Here is an 18,093-nt window from a genome sequence, read left to right as displayed (position 1 = left end):
CCGAAGTTTCTTCGGCGCAATCGAGTTTTCTGTACAGCCGCTACAGCATATAATCAAGGCCACCGAAAACAGATCTACCTTTCGGTGGTCTCAGTATAATGCTGTATGAGCCGCGGCCCATGAAACTTTAACCACGGCTCGGTGGTGGCCTGCCCTGTGTCGTTGCAAGACGCACGATTATGGCTAACTTTATCCTTAAATAAAATAAAAACTACTGAGGCTAGAGGGCTGCAATTTGATAAGTTTGATGACTGGAGGGTGGATGATCAACACACCATTTTGCGGCCCTCTAGCCTCAGTAGTTTTTAAGATCTGTGGGCGGAAAAAAAAGCCGGCACAATAGTTTTCTTTTACAGAAAACTAAAAAGCACTCCTTATCCTATTTTATGAATAACTGCTAAACGTAAATATTATAAGTACCAGAAAACCGAAACATAAACACGTAAGAAAATTACTTGTTAATAATTAGCAGGATAACAAACCTTTGTTCTAATGACCTTTGAAAACTTGAAAGGTACTTCAATTATTCAGTCATATCAGTAAATTAAGAGAGATTTAAAACTTAAAACATGTGATTTCTTTAAAATAAATAAATGTTTTGATTTTAAGGTTTCCCAGTGAAGTGATTAAGTAACCAACTGAACTTTTATATTGATTATTCCTAAGCGGATAGATCAAGTGACCAAATCTAAGTTATAATGATTATCTACTTCATTATAATAATCACGTCTCAACACATATTAGATATGCGTGTATTTTTATTTTACTTCAGTGACTATTTAATTTTCTAATAAAGGTGAAGATCGGATAACTTCACCCGTATGAACAGCAAGACCCTTGAGGGCTATTCCACAGTTTAGAAAAGTGAACTATGAAATCACCTTATATTCTGAACGTCATTTCACAGGGTAAGATAATGAATCTCATCAAATACTATCCTAAAATTATTTTCAATGTTTTTATCCTGATTTGTAATGTATGTGCCGACTGATCGATATAATTCTCCTATACAGTTCTTTTACACCTTTCATCTTTTGAGTTCGAGTAAATCAACTTGGCTTCAAGTTTCGCGGAAAGTTCAGAGATGTCTACTCTAGTTGGTCCCACTCTTCTCCTGGGATTTTGTCGTAGCCTGTCCCTTTTATCCAGTTATTATTGTTGTGTGTCCCTTTTTCCAGGTATTATTACTGTGGTGGCTGTCCCTTTTATCCAGGTATTATTGTGGTGTCTGTCCCTTTTATCTAGGTATTACTGTGGTGACTGTCCTTTTAGCCATGCATTACTGTGCTGTCTTACACCTTTAAATGGGTATTACTGTGCTGTCTGTTACCTTTGACCAGGTATTACTGTACTGTCTGTCCCTTTCATCCAGGTATTGCTGTGGTGACTGTCCCTTTCATCCAGGTATTGCTGTGGTGATTGTCCCTTTCATCCAGATATTGCTGTGGTGACTGTCCCTTTCATCCAGGTATTGCTGTGGTGATTGTCCCTTTCATCCAGATATTGCTGTGGTGACTGTCCCTTTTATCCAGGTATTACGTATATCTCCCTTACGTCCGACGTTCATGGATTTGCCGGACCTTGTCCTGGAAACATTGCCGTAGTAAACCTTTTGCATCATCCAGTATTTTCTATGACTACCTTTTCAATTAAATATGCAGCTGATGACCCTTTTTGTTGTTGTTGTTGTTGTTGTTGTAAGTACGTTTCTTCTGAACTCTGAAAACACACCACTTCAGAGCCAAAAGAATCTTTATGATACAGTAATTAGATATGAAGTACACTACACTGGTACTCACGATCTGTGTTATTCAAAATTCATATATTACATTTGGCTCAGAGAATACGAGAATATTTTGATTAAGCAACATTTAGTGGCTTTCATTTATGTATATAATTTCGATTAAGATGTCTATGTACAATATGTAGCGTAAATAACCAATCACCTCAACATATCAAAGAGTCCAGCGTCTTTCATATCCGTGTAGCGTTAAAATTTCGCAAGGAGAGTTTTTTATCTTTTTTCTCATTAAACATTATGTAAAGAATATCTCACCTGTTCATTATACTATTTCAGGTATCCTAATATATGCTATCGTCGGTGGACTCGGCTGCAAATCGCATAATCTACCCAACTGAGCCACGGCTTAAGGGAGCTTTGAGTTAAATCATTCCTGAGAGCAATATGATTGAGTGGGATTCACTCCCTGGATCCCACTGTTGAGAAACGCTGCTGAAATTATGCAGCAAACATGGATTACAGTACTCTCTCTCTCTCTCTCTCCTAGCAATGAAAACTTGCGATTAAAAAGGTAGCCTTTTCAATAGTATAAAAGAAAGTTTCGAAAAATATGAGACTCGGTCTTATGATAAACTGACAAAAAGTTTATTTTTCATTTCTCCTATCCCAGCCACTTTTTTTTAAACACTGATGGAAAAGGAAATATTGCACAAAAATAATGAAAAAGAAGAAATAAATATTTTTGACAAACAGGCTATGCCTTTATATTTGTACCAGGATAATCGAAAAGTGGATTTCCGTTTAGAATGTGACTTATTTTTGGGTACTGCATATATGTGCAATCTGGGCTTACTATTTCATAGCATTATAACTAGCAATTTGATACCATAGGAAGCTTACAGACCGTCCCGAAGCTCGGAAAAATGATCAACAGAGATTACGTACCATTGCGATCTAAAATATTGCATCAGTTCCTTTAATATTTCAGACAATAAGCAAATGGAAGTATTCAGCAAGCGGTATCTGACAACTATTCGCCTGGCCGCACAGGCGCATGATGTGCTATGGTGACTAAGTTTGTTACTTGGTTACAGGTTGCCCTGGACTAGAAGCAAGAGTCTTGGCTAAAACAAAGAACCGAGTCACTCGCTAATGTTTATTATGGCAGCCGAGCTAAGTAACACTGCTTAAAGGAAATTAATATTATTATCGTTCTTTCGTATGTTTCTTCTTTTAGAACTGTGATATTGATTTTTTCTTGTGACTCGGCATAAACATTTTTTTTTCTGTCTGAAGATGGTTTTATTTTAGCACTCGAAATTGGAGGCCTATATGGTTTGTGTATACAGCGTTAAAAACGAAACTATTATATTTTGTTTATTAAGTAATCAAAATATAAAAAGAATGTACCTTTATACAATTGTGTTTATTGTGCCAATTTTTGTGTTTTACTGTTTGTTGTTTACAATATTGCCTCATTCATTGAGATTACTTTGGTGATCATTGTACAGCTTTATTTCTGACTTCCCTGTTACCCAGTGTTTCCTTTTATTTTGTGTTCCCCTCAAGGTTTTCCCGTGACGAATTTCCATTGTCTTTTTCAACTCTAATATATGTGGAACTCATTTCCATCGCTCATGTTTTTAAAATTAAATTTCCTAAGCTACTTTGTGTCCCTAAATTTCTTCCTCTTTTTTGTTATATATATATATATATATATATATATATATATATATATATATATATATATATATATATATACATATATACAAAATATTGTTGTAGGGGCGTGTTTAGTCTTGGATTAGTAAATGCATTGACTGTATTCGACCTTGTGTTACAATATCACCATTAAAACCTAATGCATTGCTAATAAAGTTAGGTCGACCACACGTTATGACAAGTCTCCAAAACACAATGGAAATTACTGATTGATTGATTGATTGATTATGAAATTTAGGTCTTGAAGACCAAGCGCCGGAACCCATCGCGAAACGAGCTTGATGGCGCGCGCTACGGTGCGCACACGTCGGCCCGCCGCCGCTGCAGTTTGCATGGTCGATACGAAAGTGTACGAACCTACGTTCCCGACTCTCCACGTTTCACACCGGGGCGGACAAACATGATCCACTCACCTTTTATTATTACAGATTATAGATGAGTGCCGCGTCACTGTGAAATGACCGAAAAAAAGAGAGAAGAGTTGTCTTCACGAATAAACAAATCGGGCCTAATGCTCTGATATCCATATGAATTCAAGATATCTAGGCACTGATGATTTTGGAAGGAAATACCATCAATGTTGGCTCTGCTGTCAACAGGGAAGCAGATCTTGGGTGCTGAGCAAATGAAAATCACGCGGATTGAAGAAATCAATCCGCATGACATACCGTGTTTACCTTCTTAACACGGCCAATTCTGAGGTAAATCAAACTAGTATTCAAGGGCACAGTATATTTCTCTTGTCGAATATCAACAGCACTCATAAGCCGAAAGTGTGGTGTTTTATCCTTCACAATCTATTTGCACGTTGCCTGGGAGCTCAGTAGAACCACGTTTAATATCTTTTGAATATCGACAAGTTTGATATTAAAGCTGGCATTAACTAATTTAATTTCTTTGTCGTAAAATTATGAAATAATAATGACCAAAATCCTTCGGAATTTCACTCAAACTCACTTAAAAAATATCTAGAAGTTAACAATCAGTAGTTATTGATGGAAAGTTACTTTACAACGTTTGAATATCATTAAATCCACAGTCGTAAATACGAGGCCCTACCCTTAATTGGTTTATACTTCATTCTATTTACCTATTCCTAGAAGTGTGATTACAATTCTTCCGTATCACTGTTACTTCAAAATATTTGTTTCTCGATATGATAAAAGTCTACAAACCACCTGTTCATTCGTTTCTTCTATCCACCATTTATTCTAACACAGAGAGGCTGCAACAGCCAATAACATGTCAAAAGGTATTAACCCGGTGCTAGTACTAAGCATGGCGTGAGCTCCTTGGGACGCCGTGTTTAGTACTAGCCCCTCGGGGATCAAAGAATTATATACACCCATTTCTGTATTGCGTGGTCGACAAATTATATTAATAAACGATATCTTCGTGCGGCCGTCTACTTTACTTAGCATGAGTTTACCCTGGACTTTGACAAAGATGGATATACCGGGTTAATATCATGGCACAAAAAGTTGAATAACATAGACAAATTATACCTTTAGTCCATTGTTATGAAACATTTCAGAAATATAAATAGTAAATATATATATATATATATATATATATATATATATATATATATATATATATATATATATATATGAGAGAGAGAGAGAGAGAGAGAGAGAGAGAGAGAGAGAGAGTCTTGTTAACTTGAGTCATCCTCTGGAAAAATCACTCAGGATTTTCATCTTCCTTACCATAGAGTAAATCGATAGGGATTTGCATGGACGGATACTGTGGCCATATTTTTTCTTTTAATAATGACCTCAGACTACCTTAGAAGTTTCTTGTTTTTCATCCAAGGGTAGAGGGTTATATTTTACAGTATTTTAATCCCAGTAGGTATTGAAAGCTATTACAGGGCATAATGGTTACAGGTATTTTCCCAATTTTTTTTTTTTTAGTTAGTCATTCGTTCAGATTATGGCATGCATTATTAATATATTGGACTGGCGTGTTGATACCCCGGTATTTTCCTAAAGCAGCGGTTTACCTCTTACAGAGAAACTGTTTTCATGATTGTAAATCAAAAGGGCCATCCTTTCACGGGAACATTAATTTATGCACTCGTCCCAAACATAGTAAACTTCTTGAGAGAGGAAATGGAGTTAATGGGACGTAGGAAATAACCTTGTCAAGGGAGGCACCAGAATGAACTTATGGCCCAGTGACCCTACAAATAAATTAAGCTGCTCTTAGTTGCATTTCCCGCCCCAGAGAAAATTGTAAAAACGAGCATATTAATTTAATGGAAATTCATCTTTTCTTCACTTTGTATTGGTCGCAGGTAAAAAAAAATATAGTATGCGATTTGACACATTGGATACTTATTTCATTTGGTAAAATGGCGTCTTCCTTACTTGATTTTTCACATTTCTGGGATACGCTTCCGCCTGCCAGCCTATAGAATTTGGCTGAAAAAGCTTTTCCTTCCGTGGTGAGGTTCGAACCCACACACGCTAGTAAGAATGAGGTCCGATCCAAACGCAGGCTTTCATTCGTAAGCGTGTTCAAAAACTGTGGGCAAGAACGGGAAATTAAGACGTTACTTTGGCTATTAAAATGGATTCATGACTGTTTCTGATGAAACTTCATTAGGTAACAATGGGAAGATGAGGCCTGCTCGGTGTTGCACAGCGCTCTGTGGAACAGTGACCTTTAGGAAAGGAAGAAAGTACAGTACTTTGCGGAAGAACACAATATTACTATAACTGAAAAAAAAGAGCACGGGTTGGATTAATGATCAGAAAAAGTGTCTCTCATTACATCAAATTAAGGAGGGAGACAAAAGGAACAGTGCGACATCATCAGTACTGGAGTAGTGTAAGGAAAATTTTACGAAACGAACAGAAGACTACAAAAACCATCTGATATTTTTAGAAACACAACATTCAAAGTATACCTTATTGGTTTGTTTTCCCCGGTGTCATTTGGGACCATTTTAGCCAGAAATCCAGAAACAAATAATGACCTGCATTAGTACCAATAACATCCTGCACATCTAATTTTATGCACCATACTCCCCAAATGACCCTGGGGTGAAGTACCCTTATGGTTACTGACTGCAAAGTATCAAATTTATTTTTCGAAAACATTGTTCTGAGCAAGCCTCATCTGCCCATTGTTACCTAATGAAAATAAGTTTCATCAGAAACAGTCATAAATCAATCTTAATAGCCACAGAAAAAAATCTTAACTTCTCGTTCTTGACCACAGTTTTTGAATACGCTTACGAATGAAAGCCTGCCTTTGGATCGGACTTCATTCTTACTAGCGTGTGTGGGTTCGAATCCCTGACTACGTCTGTCTGTCTGTCTGTCTGTCTCACAATGTGTGCTGTCTTAAAATTACACACTGCTGTTTTTTCGTACTCTTAGAAAATATACAGTCATGATAAGGCTAATCAAGGATATGGATGCCGTTTCTGTTTGTATCAATGTACAGGTATCTTGCCCGAAATATATCTTAATAAAGAAAATATACTCTAAGACATTTTATTCTGGGCGTTGAACACTTATATTACTGTTACTGAAGACACTGCCATAATAATGACAATGACCATAAATGGTGGTGACGAAATAGAAAAGGACAACGATTGTGTTGATGGTTAAAGAGATGTTGACAACCAAGAGGAAGACAAAGATAATGCAGGGATATCAATGATACAGACAAGGACAGTTTCAGCAATACTAAATACTAATGCTAAAAGAGCTGAGGTAGTAAATTTTGAAAGACACACACAAATATATATATATATATATATATATATATATATATATATATATATATATATATATATATATATATATATATAACGGAAATTCAACAAAAAATCAACAATAGAATCTACTGACAGAAATGAATATACTAATTCAAAAGTTATAACAAGGGAAACCGGTTTATTGCACACCCAAGCAAGAAAATTTAAGCCCAAGACCGTGAAAAGCCATGGTACTGAGGCTGTTACCCACCCCAAGGTGTGAGTGGACTGGGTGTACGATCATATGACTTGATCCAACTGAATGTGGCATCTAAGATGACTCAGACTCACCTGTCGCAGACGAAAGTAAAGATGTTCCACACGGTTCAGGAAAGAGCAACTGAAATTAGACGACAAAAAGAGCCTTAGTTGCTTATCCTTTTATGACAGTAAATTAGAGCGTTATAGTTTGGAAAGTAGATGAACTCTTCCAGTCTATAACAAACAAGGACAAAATAGACAAACTGCTGGACAAACATGGACAAAATAGACAAATTTTGATCTACCATGGGCAAACCAAATACAGTCATTTATTAGAGTGGCGGTCTATGAGTAACTTCGTTATGAGCCATTCCTTGTGATATGTGTCATACTGACACAGACCAAACGCTCTGTTGAGATGTGGCATTCCGTTATTTTACAGAAACAGCGCCACCCTCAAGTCAGTTTGTTTCGTGTTACAATTAGTTACATTTGATGAGTATTCCACACGCAAACTCCCTACTGTAGAGTATAAACTTGAACTATTACAATAAAGCATTATAGGCGACTACCGTAATTTCATCCAACAGCGAACGGCAAATTTCAGATACGGTACACACTTTCTAGGGTGTGCTGTTGGGATCGTCAGTATTTTCAATTTACCAAGCGCGTCAATATTTACCTGTTATTTCTAAAGATAACCCTTCAGGCAACAGCTAAACGCTCAGATTTTTCTATCGATGGTCTAGGTAATTATTCCATACTAATAACCCTTTAAACTTTTCATGTATTTATATGGCTTCCCTTTTCTAAAGGCAATTCAAATTGGAAAATCTTTCTCTAACTATTCTTCGTCACTATTACTGAAGGCCTCACCGCGTCTTTGCCTTTCTGCTTTTTTTTTTTCCATATCTTGGCAGTACAAAATCGAAGGATATTGCTTAACTCTCGTTTCTTCTCGACTTTATTTTACCTCTACTCTGAAATATTTAATGACTCTAAAGTTGTTCAGCCCGTCAGTTTTCCCGTGATCAGGCACAGATAATGTCTAAGAACTAGTCGCGATTATTTCCTTCCTAGTTAAATTTCCATATATTCATATACTAATTCCTTTTGTAAATATCTTCACACCAACAGTACACTTGCGCCCGATGGTATCATCATCTCACCTCGATTAGTTAAAAATGGTAAATATTTTTACTTGTCGAGAAAATAATGTTCTGCGTATCGCGAAGGAATTTAAGCATGTCGAAAAGACGCATGTTCCTAAAAAGGGCCACCGTTGCTATAATAAAAGAATCCTGTAAGCATTCACGTGAGGTCTTGAACTGAACAAGAGGTCTTACAACCACGCGAGGTAAAAGCTCGGAATGAATCCCCTAACTTAATCTTCCTTAGTCAGATGTCGTGTCTCGTTTTTGCTGAAGAGTGCTTGACTCCTTGCAGCCGTGTAAAAGAGGCGAATACCTTTTACAAACTTTGTGTTGGGTGAATTATCACAGAAAGCTCTCAGTTTATGTCAACTAATTTTCTTGGAAATAAGGTTAAAGGCGATGTTTCACCGTGGGTAAGAAGCCAAAAAGGGTTGAGCAAATATAGTTTTCTTTTTGCTCTGAAAGTAATCTTGGGGATCTTTGTTCAATTGTTGTAGTAACATAACATTCTTTTTCCCGTAAAGTGACCAGAGTTCCTGAAATACTTTACTTTAATATTCATGCAGGGCAATGAACTGTAGTGCTTTCGTCTCCTTGGTTTCCTCATCCTTTCCTACTCTTTTATTTTTGGAAAATTGCCAAACCACTTGGGCATATGTACTCTGATCTGCTTTTAATCTCATTCAAACATTGTGTAATATTGTCTCATGTTTCTAGGCTTCTCATCTTTTCTACATGTACAAAATACATAATTAACCTCGAGATCTTCCGCTTCTTTTTAAATTTTCGTTCAGATGTCGAATATTTCCAAAACAACAGGTTATATATATATAAATATATATATATATATATATATATATATATATATATATATAACATAACATTTTGGCACAAAGGAAAGTGGCAAGATTTCACACCAGTGTGCACAAGACAAATATTTTATTGATTCATCGGAGAAATGTTACTAAAACCAATATAACGACTAAGATACAATTTTTAATTATGCTTTTCTGGATGACAGAATAAATTTCCTAGAAGAATGGTTTTATTAGCTATGGAAAACATGAAATTGTAAATAATATGTATCTGAAAATTAAACTTTTCCTTTGTTTACATAAACACACACACACACACACACATATATATATATATATATATATATATATATATATATATATATACCTATATATGTATATATATATATCTCTCTATATATCCAAAAATTTCGTTGAATTCAATGGCTTTTTGGTTGTTGATCAACTTTTATTAGTTTAACAGTAATTTCCTAAATCTTCTACGTTCTTCAAGGTGTAATTGATGGATAAAACGAAGATTAACTCTTTGTTCCATTTACTGGGAACCTAGCCTACAACTGTTCGTCAATTGTCGTGTTCTTTCAAAGGTGTACTATTTTCTGTTATTTGTTGTTTCATATTTAGCTGGCCTTGTGCCAGCACAGCTCTGCTCCTAGAGCAGCCCGTAGTACATTTCTTTGCGTACTCGTGTTTTATTACATGGTGCGGACGGAATTGTAGCGTCCAAAACATTAACAATAAATACATTTAAATACGATACAATTAAAATACAAAATTATGAATTTAAATTGTACAAAGATAATACATTGCATATATATATATATATATATATATATATTATATATATATATATATATATATATATATAGATAGATAGATAGATAGATAGATAGATAGACAGATAGATAGATATATATATATATATATATATATATATATATATATATGGTATACGAGTACATACATATATATTGCAAGCAAGGATGTGTGTATATAATTATGTGATTATATATTAAAGGAAATTTATACATTCTCATCGCCCCCTAATCTTTTGATGAGGATAGTCCAGTTCCTTACAATTTGCACACATAAACGTAGACACTCATATGCACACTCATTTCCTACGCACACACACATATGTAACATACATATGAGTGTGTGTGTTTTATGAATATTAACTGCCTTTTAGGATATTTTAAACAGCAAAATTTATAATTTTCGGATGGTTTCAGCTTATTTATAATAATGGGCTTCAAATCTAATAAACGCTTTTATATTTATTTATAGGTGAAACATTATTACAAGCTGAAAAGGTGATAAATTAAGAAAGACGCCATTTTCGCTTTTATCATCGATGTGGCATTCTCTGTAAGTCTTAACGTTTTCTCTTTTTCTCTTTCAAAAGGCGAGAGGCAGACGTCCACATGGATGGCTCCTTTCTTGTGCGTCTTATCTACGAAGATGAGATCACTTACAACATTGTTGGAGCTGCTGAAAAGGTCCTTGGTGAGTTACAATGTGATTTTTCTCACGTATAATGATGTCTTATACTCCCCATGGTACGCCTACAAAATGAACCGTAAACATCATTACGCCTGTGAAAACGTTCTTGCAATGTTTACAGCAGTGTGTGTATATATATATCTATATATATATATATATATATATATATATATATATATATATATATATATATATATAATGTGTATACACATATATACTAATATATATATATATACATATATTCATATACACACACATATATATATTATATATATATATATATACATACTGGTTTGTCTGCTGTAAAAATTCCACGAGCGTTTTCACACACACACACACGTTTGTTTGAGTGTGTGTGTGTGTGTGTGTGTGACGTAATTTGAAGATTTTTTTTTACGAAAAAAGCAGGAATACTGGGAAATTTGGTTACACTTAACTACGACAGCCACTTAGTTTGTTTGCTAAGTTTTAGTTTTCTGTCCGCCCTCAGATCTTAAAAAGTACTGAGGCTACAGGGCTGCAAATTGCTACGTTGATCATCCACCCTCCAATCATCAAACATAAATTGCATCCCTCTAGCCTCAGTAGTTTTTATTTTATTTAAGGATAAAGTTAGCCATGATCGTGCGTCTGGGACCACTATAGGTGCCAACAACACAGGCCACCACCGGGCCGTGGCTCAAAGTTTCACGTGCTGCGGCTGAGAGTTTCATACAGCATTATACGCTGTACAGAAAACTCAACTGCGCCAAAGAAACTTAAGCGTATATTTTATTTGTTTATATCCTTCCCACCAAAGACCCTTAAATCCAACATAGGAAGCAATGGGACTACCTTGTCATGAGATGTTTAGTGAACGCTGAATTTAGCGTTCAAAAGGACGTGGACATTAGATTTCATACTTCTGAGCCTGTAAAATCAAACACCTAAAATTAAAGAACTATTACTAGAATGGGTTTATCTTTGTTCGCTTAAGATATCGACTCTGAAGGTATTGCACGCATGAGGTCAACCAAAATCTTACCTTTTGGCAGTACAATAGAGATCACGTTAAGCTCGACTGAAAAAAAAAATTAATTTTACTTGCGAGGTTTTCTTTCAGTAATTCATTAATGCCTTCTTTAATTACTAACCATTTGTGGCTTTTATTTTATTTATTTTTTACGTTCCTTCAGAGCACTACATAACTTTCATATTTTTGAGATATAGTCTTGTAAACAGATCGTTTATACATAGACTTTAAAACGAACCGATTATATTCGATTCATAGATGCTTGGCCTGAAAATGCCTTCCAAAAATTATCATGGTTTTAAGGTTTGTATACACATGCAAGCAAGCACCCTTTAAAACTAAAGATCGTTTGTCGATAAATTCTTGTGTAACCTAAATTTCAGCCATGGAACCGATTCCCTTATCAATATGTAACCTAAATTTCAGTCATGGAACTGATTCCCTTATCAATAGGTACATAACTCATTTTCTTAGATCTGTTTTAGTTCTCGAGCTACTTTCATTGTAACAATCTACTGAAACAGCTTGATACTGCGACAGTTCTGTGAAGTAATCATTACGTGGGAATTAATAGCTTCTATTGACGTATTATTATTTCCCCTCCAGAAATACCTTTTTTATGACGTTATTATAAAAACTTAACCGAATATTATTCCAGTCGTCATGAAGTTTCTATGAAACAGTACTTTTTCCTCATTATGGCTTGAAATTGAGTGATGAATTCTTATGATGCTGAATAAACAATTCAAAGTGGTAAGCTGTCTTTCAACGCCGAAATGTATATAGTATTTACAGAGGATCCTGGCCTTGCCAGATATGACAGATGGCGCTTGTGGCTTTGTGAAAGTTAGCTGGCGCCTGCTGCTATCAGGAAAACATCCATGAGGGGAAACTGATAAAACTCTCTGCATTACGTTTCAGGGGACAAAAGTTGGGCAACTCTGTGATGCCTTGTCGTTAAGAGCATTTGTTGTACCCACCAGCAAGTGCTCCATGTGCCGGAAACCTCTGCGGCTCATTATACAATGTCAGCTATGATCCGCAATTATTAGCAACGCATCTTTTTACCAAGGGGAAGAATATATTTCTCCCCTGTCCTTATTCTCTGGAGACACTGTCTTTTAAAATGAATTTACTGTAGGTCCGCACTAATGAGCTTCCGACAGACTTTCCCTTCTTAGGAAATATAAATGCATTAGCCAATCTCATGGGAAATGTTCATTAATCAATGGAGAAACTGCATGTACTTTAGAATTGGAAATTTGAGAGTATGTTCTTAAATACCGTAAAACCAACTTTACCTGCATCATGCTTATATGTTATCAGACATTAACATCTCAAACTCACTATGCAAGAGATTACCAACTGTAATAGGAATTTAAAAAGGAAAAACCAGATTAAATTTATTCACAAAAAGTTCTTTTTATCATAATGATGGGTAATCACCTTTCACGGATAATGTTACAGAATTACTTAGCATAACTCTTTTGACTGCAGCTTTGAATAAATTCCCAGAACAACTGAAATTTCAGTTTACTGCTTTGTGCTTGTGTGAACGTTAAAGGACACGAGCTTTAAAACTGAAAGCTGAAAAGAATTTCCATGGGAGGACACGGGCAAAATTATTCTCAGTAAACCAATAATACTACCACTGACTACTTGAAAGGTTACTGGTCCCCGATAGTGGTAGATATTCTTGCTAGTACTTGTGTTAATTTTTCAAAGTAATTCCGTGATACAACATATGAAAAATCTGACGAGAAGAAAGAAGACGGTATGATAACACACCATGTAAAAAAAAGAATGAGAAATGTGCTTTTCTCCTAGATGGAATATTTATCAGTATTTGGAAATGCTGCGAACCCGTATCGACGCTATTTAATGACATTTAATATGAAACGAATTTACAAAACAATTGCTTATCGAATTAACGAACAAGCAGTATTTCCTTAAGTCTTAGTATTATTGTAAAGTGTAAACAATGCCCTTGCCAAGGCCAAGAAATACATTTTCTTTATAAAACAATTGAAAAGTAAGGTTGATACGAATCTTACATACTATCTGGATTATAATCAATAATGAAGCTTCAAAAATATGTTCTACCAACATATTTTCTTTTCAAAAGAAAAGATGGAACTGGTTTTCAATGCTCAAAAATAGCAAAAACTGAAATACGCACAATGATAGGACACTAATAAATTTTGCATCTGTCTAATTACAGATCGATTCATGATATTCAAAAAAGCGCACATTGTAATTCATAGTTCATTTGCGTAGGATTTTTTTTTTTTGCTTGTATTCTTCCACGATGTTTGTGAGACTCGAGACAATAAAAAGATCTTCAAAAGCTGATGCTGATGCGATAATCTTGCGTCAAGCAAATTTATCTAGTTGAGGTTTTATTTCAAAGGAAATGAAACAAGTAAAAAATGCGTCGAAGTTTCTTCGGCGCAATCGAGTTTCCTGTACAAAGTATAATCAAGGCCACCGAAAATAGATCTATCTTTCGGTGGTGTTGGTATAGTACTGTATGAACCATGCCCCATGAAACTTTAACCATGGCCCGGTGGTGGCCTACCCTATATCGTTGCTAGAAGCACGATTGTGGCTAACTTTAACCTTAAATAAAATAAACACTACTAAGACCAGAGGGCGCAATTTGGTAGGCTTGATGATTGGAGGTTGGATGATCAACATGCCAATTTGCAGCCATCTAGCCTCAGTAGCTTTAAAGGCCTGAGGGCGGACAGACTAAAGTGTAGACGGACAGACAAACAGTCATCTCAATAGTTTCCTTTACAGAAAACTAAAATGAAGGTAAAACTTATTTATCCCAGTGTCAAGGCTGTCTCCTTTTTTACCAACAAACGCCAAATAGCTCCGTTTGGCTCATGCTTTCTCAACCAGTACACCATGTTGGAGGAAAAATGCAGCCTCAATAACAAAAAAAAAAAAAGGGGGTGAAACTGCGGGAACTAGCCGCGTTATTAAAAATTTCCTATAATCAGTTTTATCTTTTATCATGAAGATATATCTATATATACAATATACAATATGTATTATGAATAATCAGTCGATAGTACTGACAACTAATACAAGTTAATCAAGTTATTTGGTGAATTTTTTATCAAACGTGTACATGAGGTGGTTGCGAGGGCATTCCTCTTGTGAGGAGTAGGTGAGGTCCTACATCTTATTTATTTGTTCTGCTTAGTGGATGGGAGTATCTGCACGCCATTTCTAACATTTTAGGTATTACTTAGGGAGCGCTGACTCCATAAGGTCCCATTATAAAGTTAGTGCTTATAGCTACCTTATGAACGAAGGGATGTGCTTCAAATTCGACTTCTAAATTATTTATTTATTTTTTTTTTTTTTTTGCATTTGAAAAAAAAATTTTTAACTTTTTAAAAATATGCAAAAAAAATTAACTCAAAAATTAGTTCTCCATGTACAAAATCAAGATGCATAGTTATACTACACTGTAAAAGTTTCATTGAATTTGGTTCAGTCTTCTTGGAGTTATATGCATTTATTTTCTTTAAAAATTAAGTTCTGAGAAAACGGCAAAAAAATTAGGGTTATTTTGTAATAACTATGAAACTATGACAGTTAGCAGGGTGATTTTTGCACTAAAACTATTTTGTCATATAAGAAATATGCCCTGAAATTTACAATATAAGCAAATGAATAAATGTGCTCTCTCTTCATTTATATCTTACAAAAATTTGCATTTATATATATATATATATATATATATATATATATATATATATATATATATATATATATATATACTAATATATATATATACACACATACACACATGTACATATATATATATATATATATATATATATATATATATATATATACATATATGTGTGTGTATATATACACACACACACCTATATATATATATATATATATATATACATATACATATATATATATATATATACTATATAATATATATATATATATATTACATATACAGTATGTATATGTATAAACATATTTATGCTATGTATATATATATAGCCTATATATATACACGTGTGTGTATATATATATATATATATATATATATATATATATATATATTACATATTTTTTTTTGGTAAGATATAAATGAAGAGAGAACATTTATATTCATGTGATTATATTATATATATACATATATATATAATTATATATATGTATATTATAGATACAGTATATACTGTATGTATATGTATATGTGTATATATATATATATATATATATATATATATATATATATATATCATGATGTTGCCTTGTAATATGCATATCATCCCATAGGTTTAATATATTTACTCCTCTATTTATCATGTATTATGTGTAATAATAATAATTATTGAAGTATCAATTGTAGTGTAATGTCAGATCTCAAAAGAGTTGGTGTTTTGGGTAACTTAACAGCATAATTTAAACTTGGGAGTACGTTTAAATAGTAATGTAGTATGTGATCGGGCATTTTGTCCCCTAGCAACAAGTGTTCTGTGGTCATATTTTGGTTCAGTTGTTGTCGCGAGAATAACGAGTAAACGAGCAATTTGTTTTGATTCCCGAGTTAACTAGCACGGTAATGGCAATCAAATCTGTAAAAGCTTTGTCCCATACGAGAAAAGACGAATGATTTCGCAAAGTTTCATGTACTGTTCTGAAAACCAACTTTGCTTCTTCGTCTTTATGTTGAAAGCGTGCCGTTCGTGGCTGGGCAGTTGCCGTCTGTTTTGACCTTGTTGAGATTTTGTTAAGAGCTTCGCCCCATGCAATTTTTTGTTATTTTTAATGTGTTTGCAATCTCTTGATTTTTCACATTTTATATATTAGTGATTTAACATTTATTTACTTAGCATTTTAAATATTTCTTGATAATTTAACATTGCATATTTGATTTAATTTTCATTTACTAGGATTTTCTTTTCAAAACTTGAGTAATTCATGATAGTTTAAATTTTGCTTGATTAACTTAATTTCTTGATAAATTAAGGTTTGTGAATTAGTTTTGTTCAATAATTTAACTCAAGATTCAATTAAATTTTGTGCTGTTTTCAACTAATACTAAATTTTTCAGATTGTGAATTCTAATTATAAATTTTGAATTTAAAAACAAATTTTTGTATTTAACGTTTTTAAAAACAGTGTTTCATTTATTGACCACCATTGAATAGGATTAACTGTGCGCCTAAGGCAAAGTGATACACATGTTTTGTTCCTTTAGTTTTGCTGAAGTAAATTAAGACCAGGGAAACAGTTAAAGTGTTGACGGAGCGATGCCTTTTTACTCTAGTATATTTCTTGTTTAATTGTTGATACCTCACACTTGTTTTGATAAACTTAATTTTATTTTTTACATGATTAATGAGCTTTTTAAGGGATCACTGTTACCTTTAGAGTACTCAGTCATAAGTTTTATTGTTATTAGAGTTCAGGTATCTGGCTGAAGTGAGGTAAGATTTTGAATTCTCTGATTAGTTGTGTAATAACCAGGTACTTGGTACGCTTTGTGACAATAGATTTCGGTGCCCAGACCCTGGAACAAAACAAAATAGCCCTCTGGTGTGTGGTTTATACTGGTGGTGTTAGGGATATGTTTTGATAGGAGAGTGACCACAAAATTATTTTAACATTGTATTGTGAATTATTTAGTTGAGTAATTTAGAGAAAATGGCTCTGTTCAATGTGCAGAAGTTTTTAGCAGCTCCATCCATCCAAGAGTTATCTGAATCCAACCTGACTAAGGCACAGTGGACTGCTTTACCAGTGGCAAGTGGGGGTAATGTGTCTAGTAGTATGATTAAGGCACAAAACTGATGTATTCTAATACAAGCATTGATGGACTCTGGTAAAATAGATGAAAAGTTAGAAGAGGCACAAGAATTGTTGAATGCAGCTAAGGCAGAGTTTATAAATAAGCAAGAGCAAAAGAAAGAGAAAAGTGATGCAGAGGTAGAGCTTAGATGCATATAAGCAGAAGGAAATTTGACTAAGCTGAAGATGCAGGCTGAAAGAGAGATAATGCACGCAGAAAAAGAAAGAGAGGAAAGCAAAGAAAGTTTGATTAAGCTGAGAAAGCTGGCAGAAAGAAAAAGACAAGACATAGAGAAAAGAGAAAGAAAAGAAAGAGAAGAAGAAAAAGCAGCAGA

General features: G+C 34.2%; 2 protein-coding genes across 3 annotated transcripts in view; one reads left to right on the top strand and one right to left on the bottom strand.

Annotated features, from left to right (window-relative positions):
• Gycalpha99B (guanylate cyclase 1 soluble subunit alpha 2) overlaps positions 1-18,093 on the bottom strand; it is a 1,063,824-nt gene that overhangs the window by 555,277 nt on the left and 490,454 nt on the right. The window contains exon 9 of the mRNA XM_067098553.1: positions 7,527-7,575. The gene's annotated coding sequence lies outside the window, so the exon portion shown is untranslated. The remainder of the gene's footprint in view (positions 1-7,526; positions 7,576-18,093) is intronic.
• Gycbeta100B (guanylate cyclase soluble subunit beta-1-like) overlaps positions 1-18,093 on the top strand; it is a 527,150-nt gene that overhangs the window by 97,281 nt on the left and 411,776 nt on the right. For both annotated transcript variants that reach the window (XM_067098555.1, XM_067098556.1), the window contains exon 3: positions 10,811-10,911. In XM_067098555.1, coding sequence (XP_066954656.1) covers positions 10,811-10,911 — 101 coding nt within the window. The remainder of the gene's footprint in view (positions 1-10,810; positions 10,912-18,093) is intronic.

The sequence above is a fragment of the Macrobrachium rosenbergii genome, chromosome 55 (assembly GCF_040412425.1).
Source record: "Macrobrachium rosenbergii isolate ZJJX-2024 chromosome 55, ASM4041242v1, whole genome shotgun sequence".
Taxonomy (NCBI): domain Eukaryota; kingdom Metazoa; phylum Arthropoda; class Malacostraca; order Decapoda; family Palaemonidae; genus Macrobrachium; species Macrobrachium rosenbergii.
This window is presented reverse-complemented; position numbering and strand designations above follow the sequence as displayed.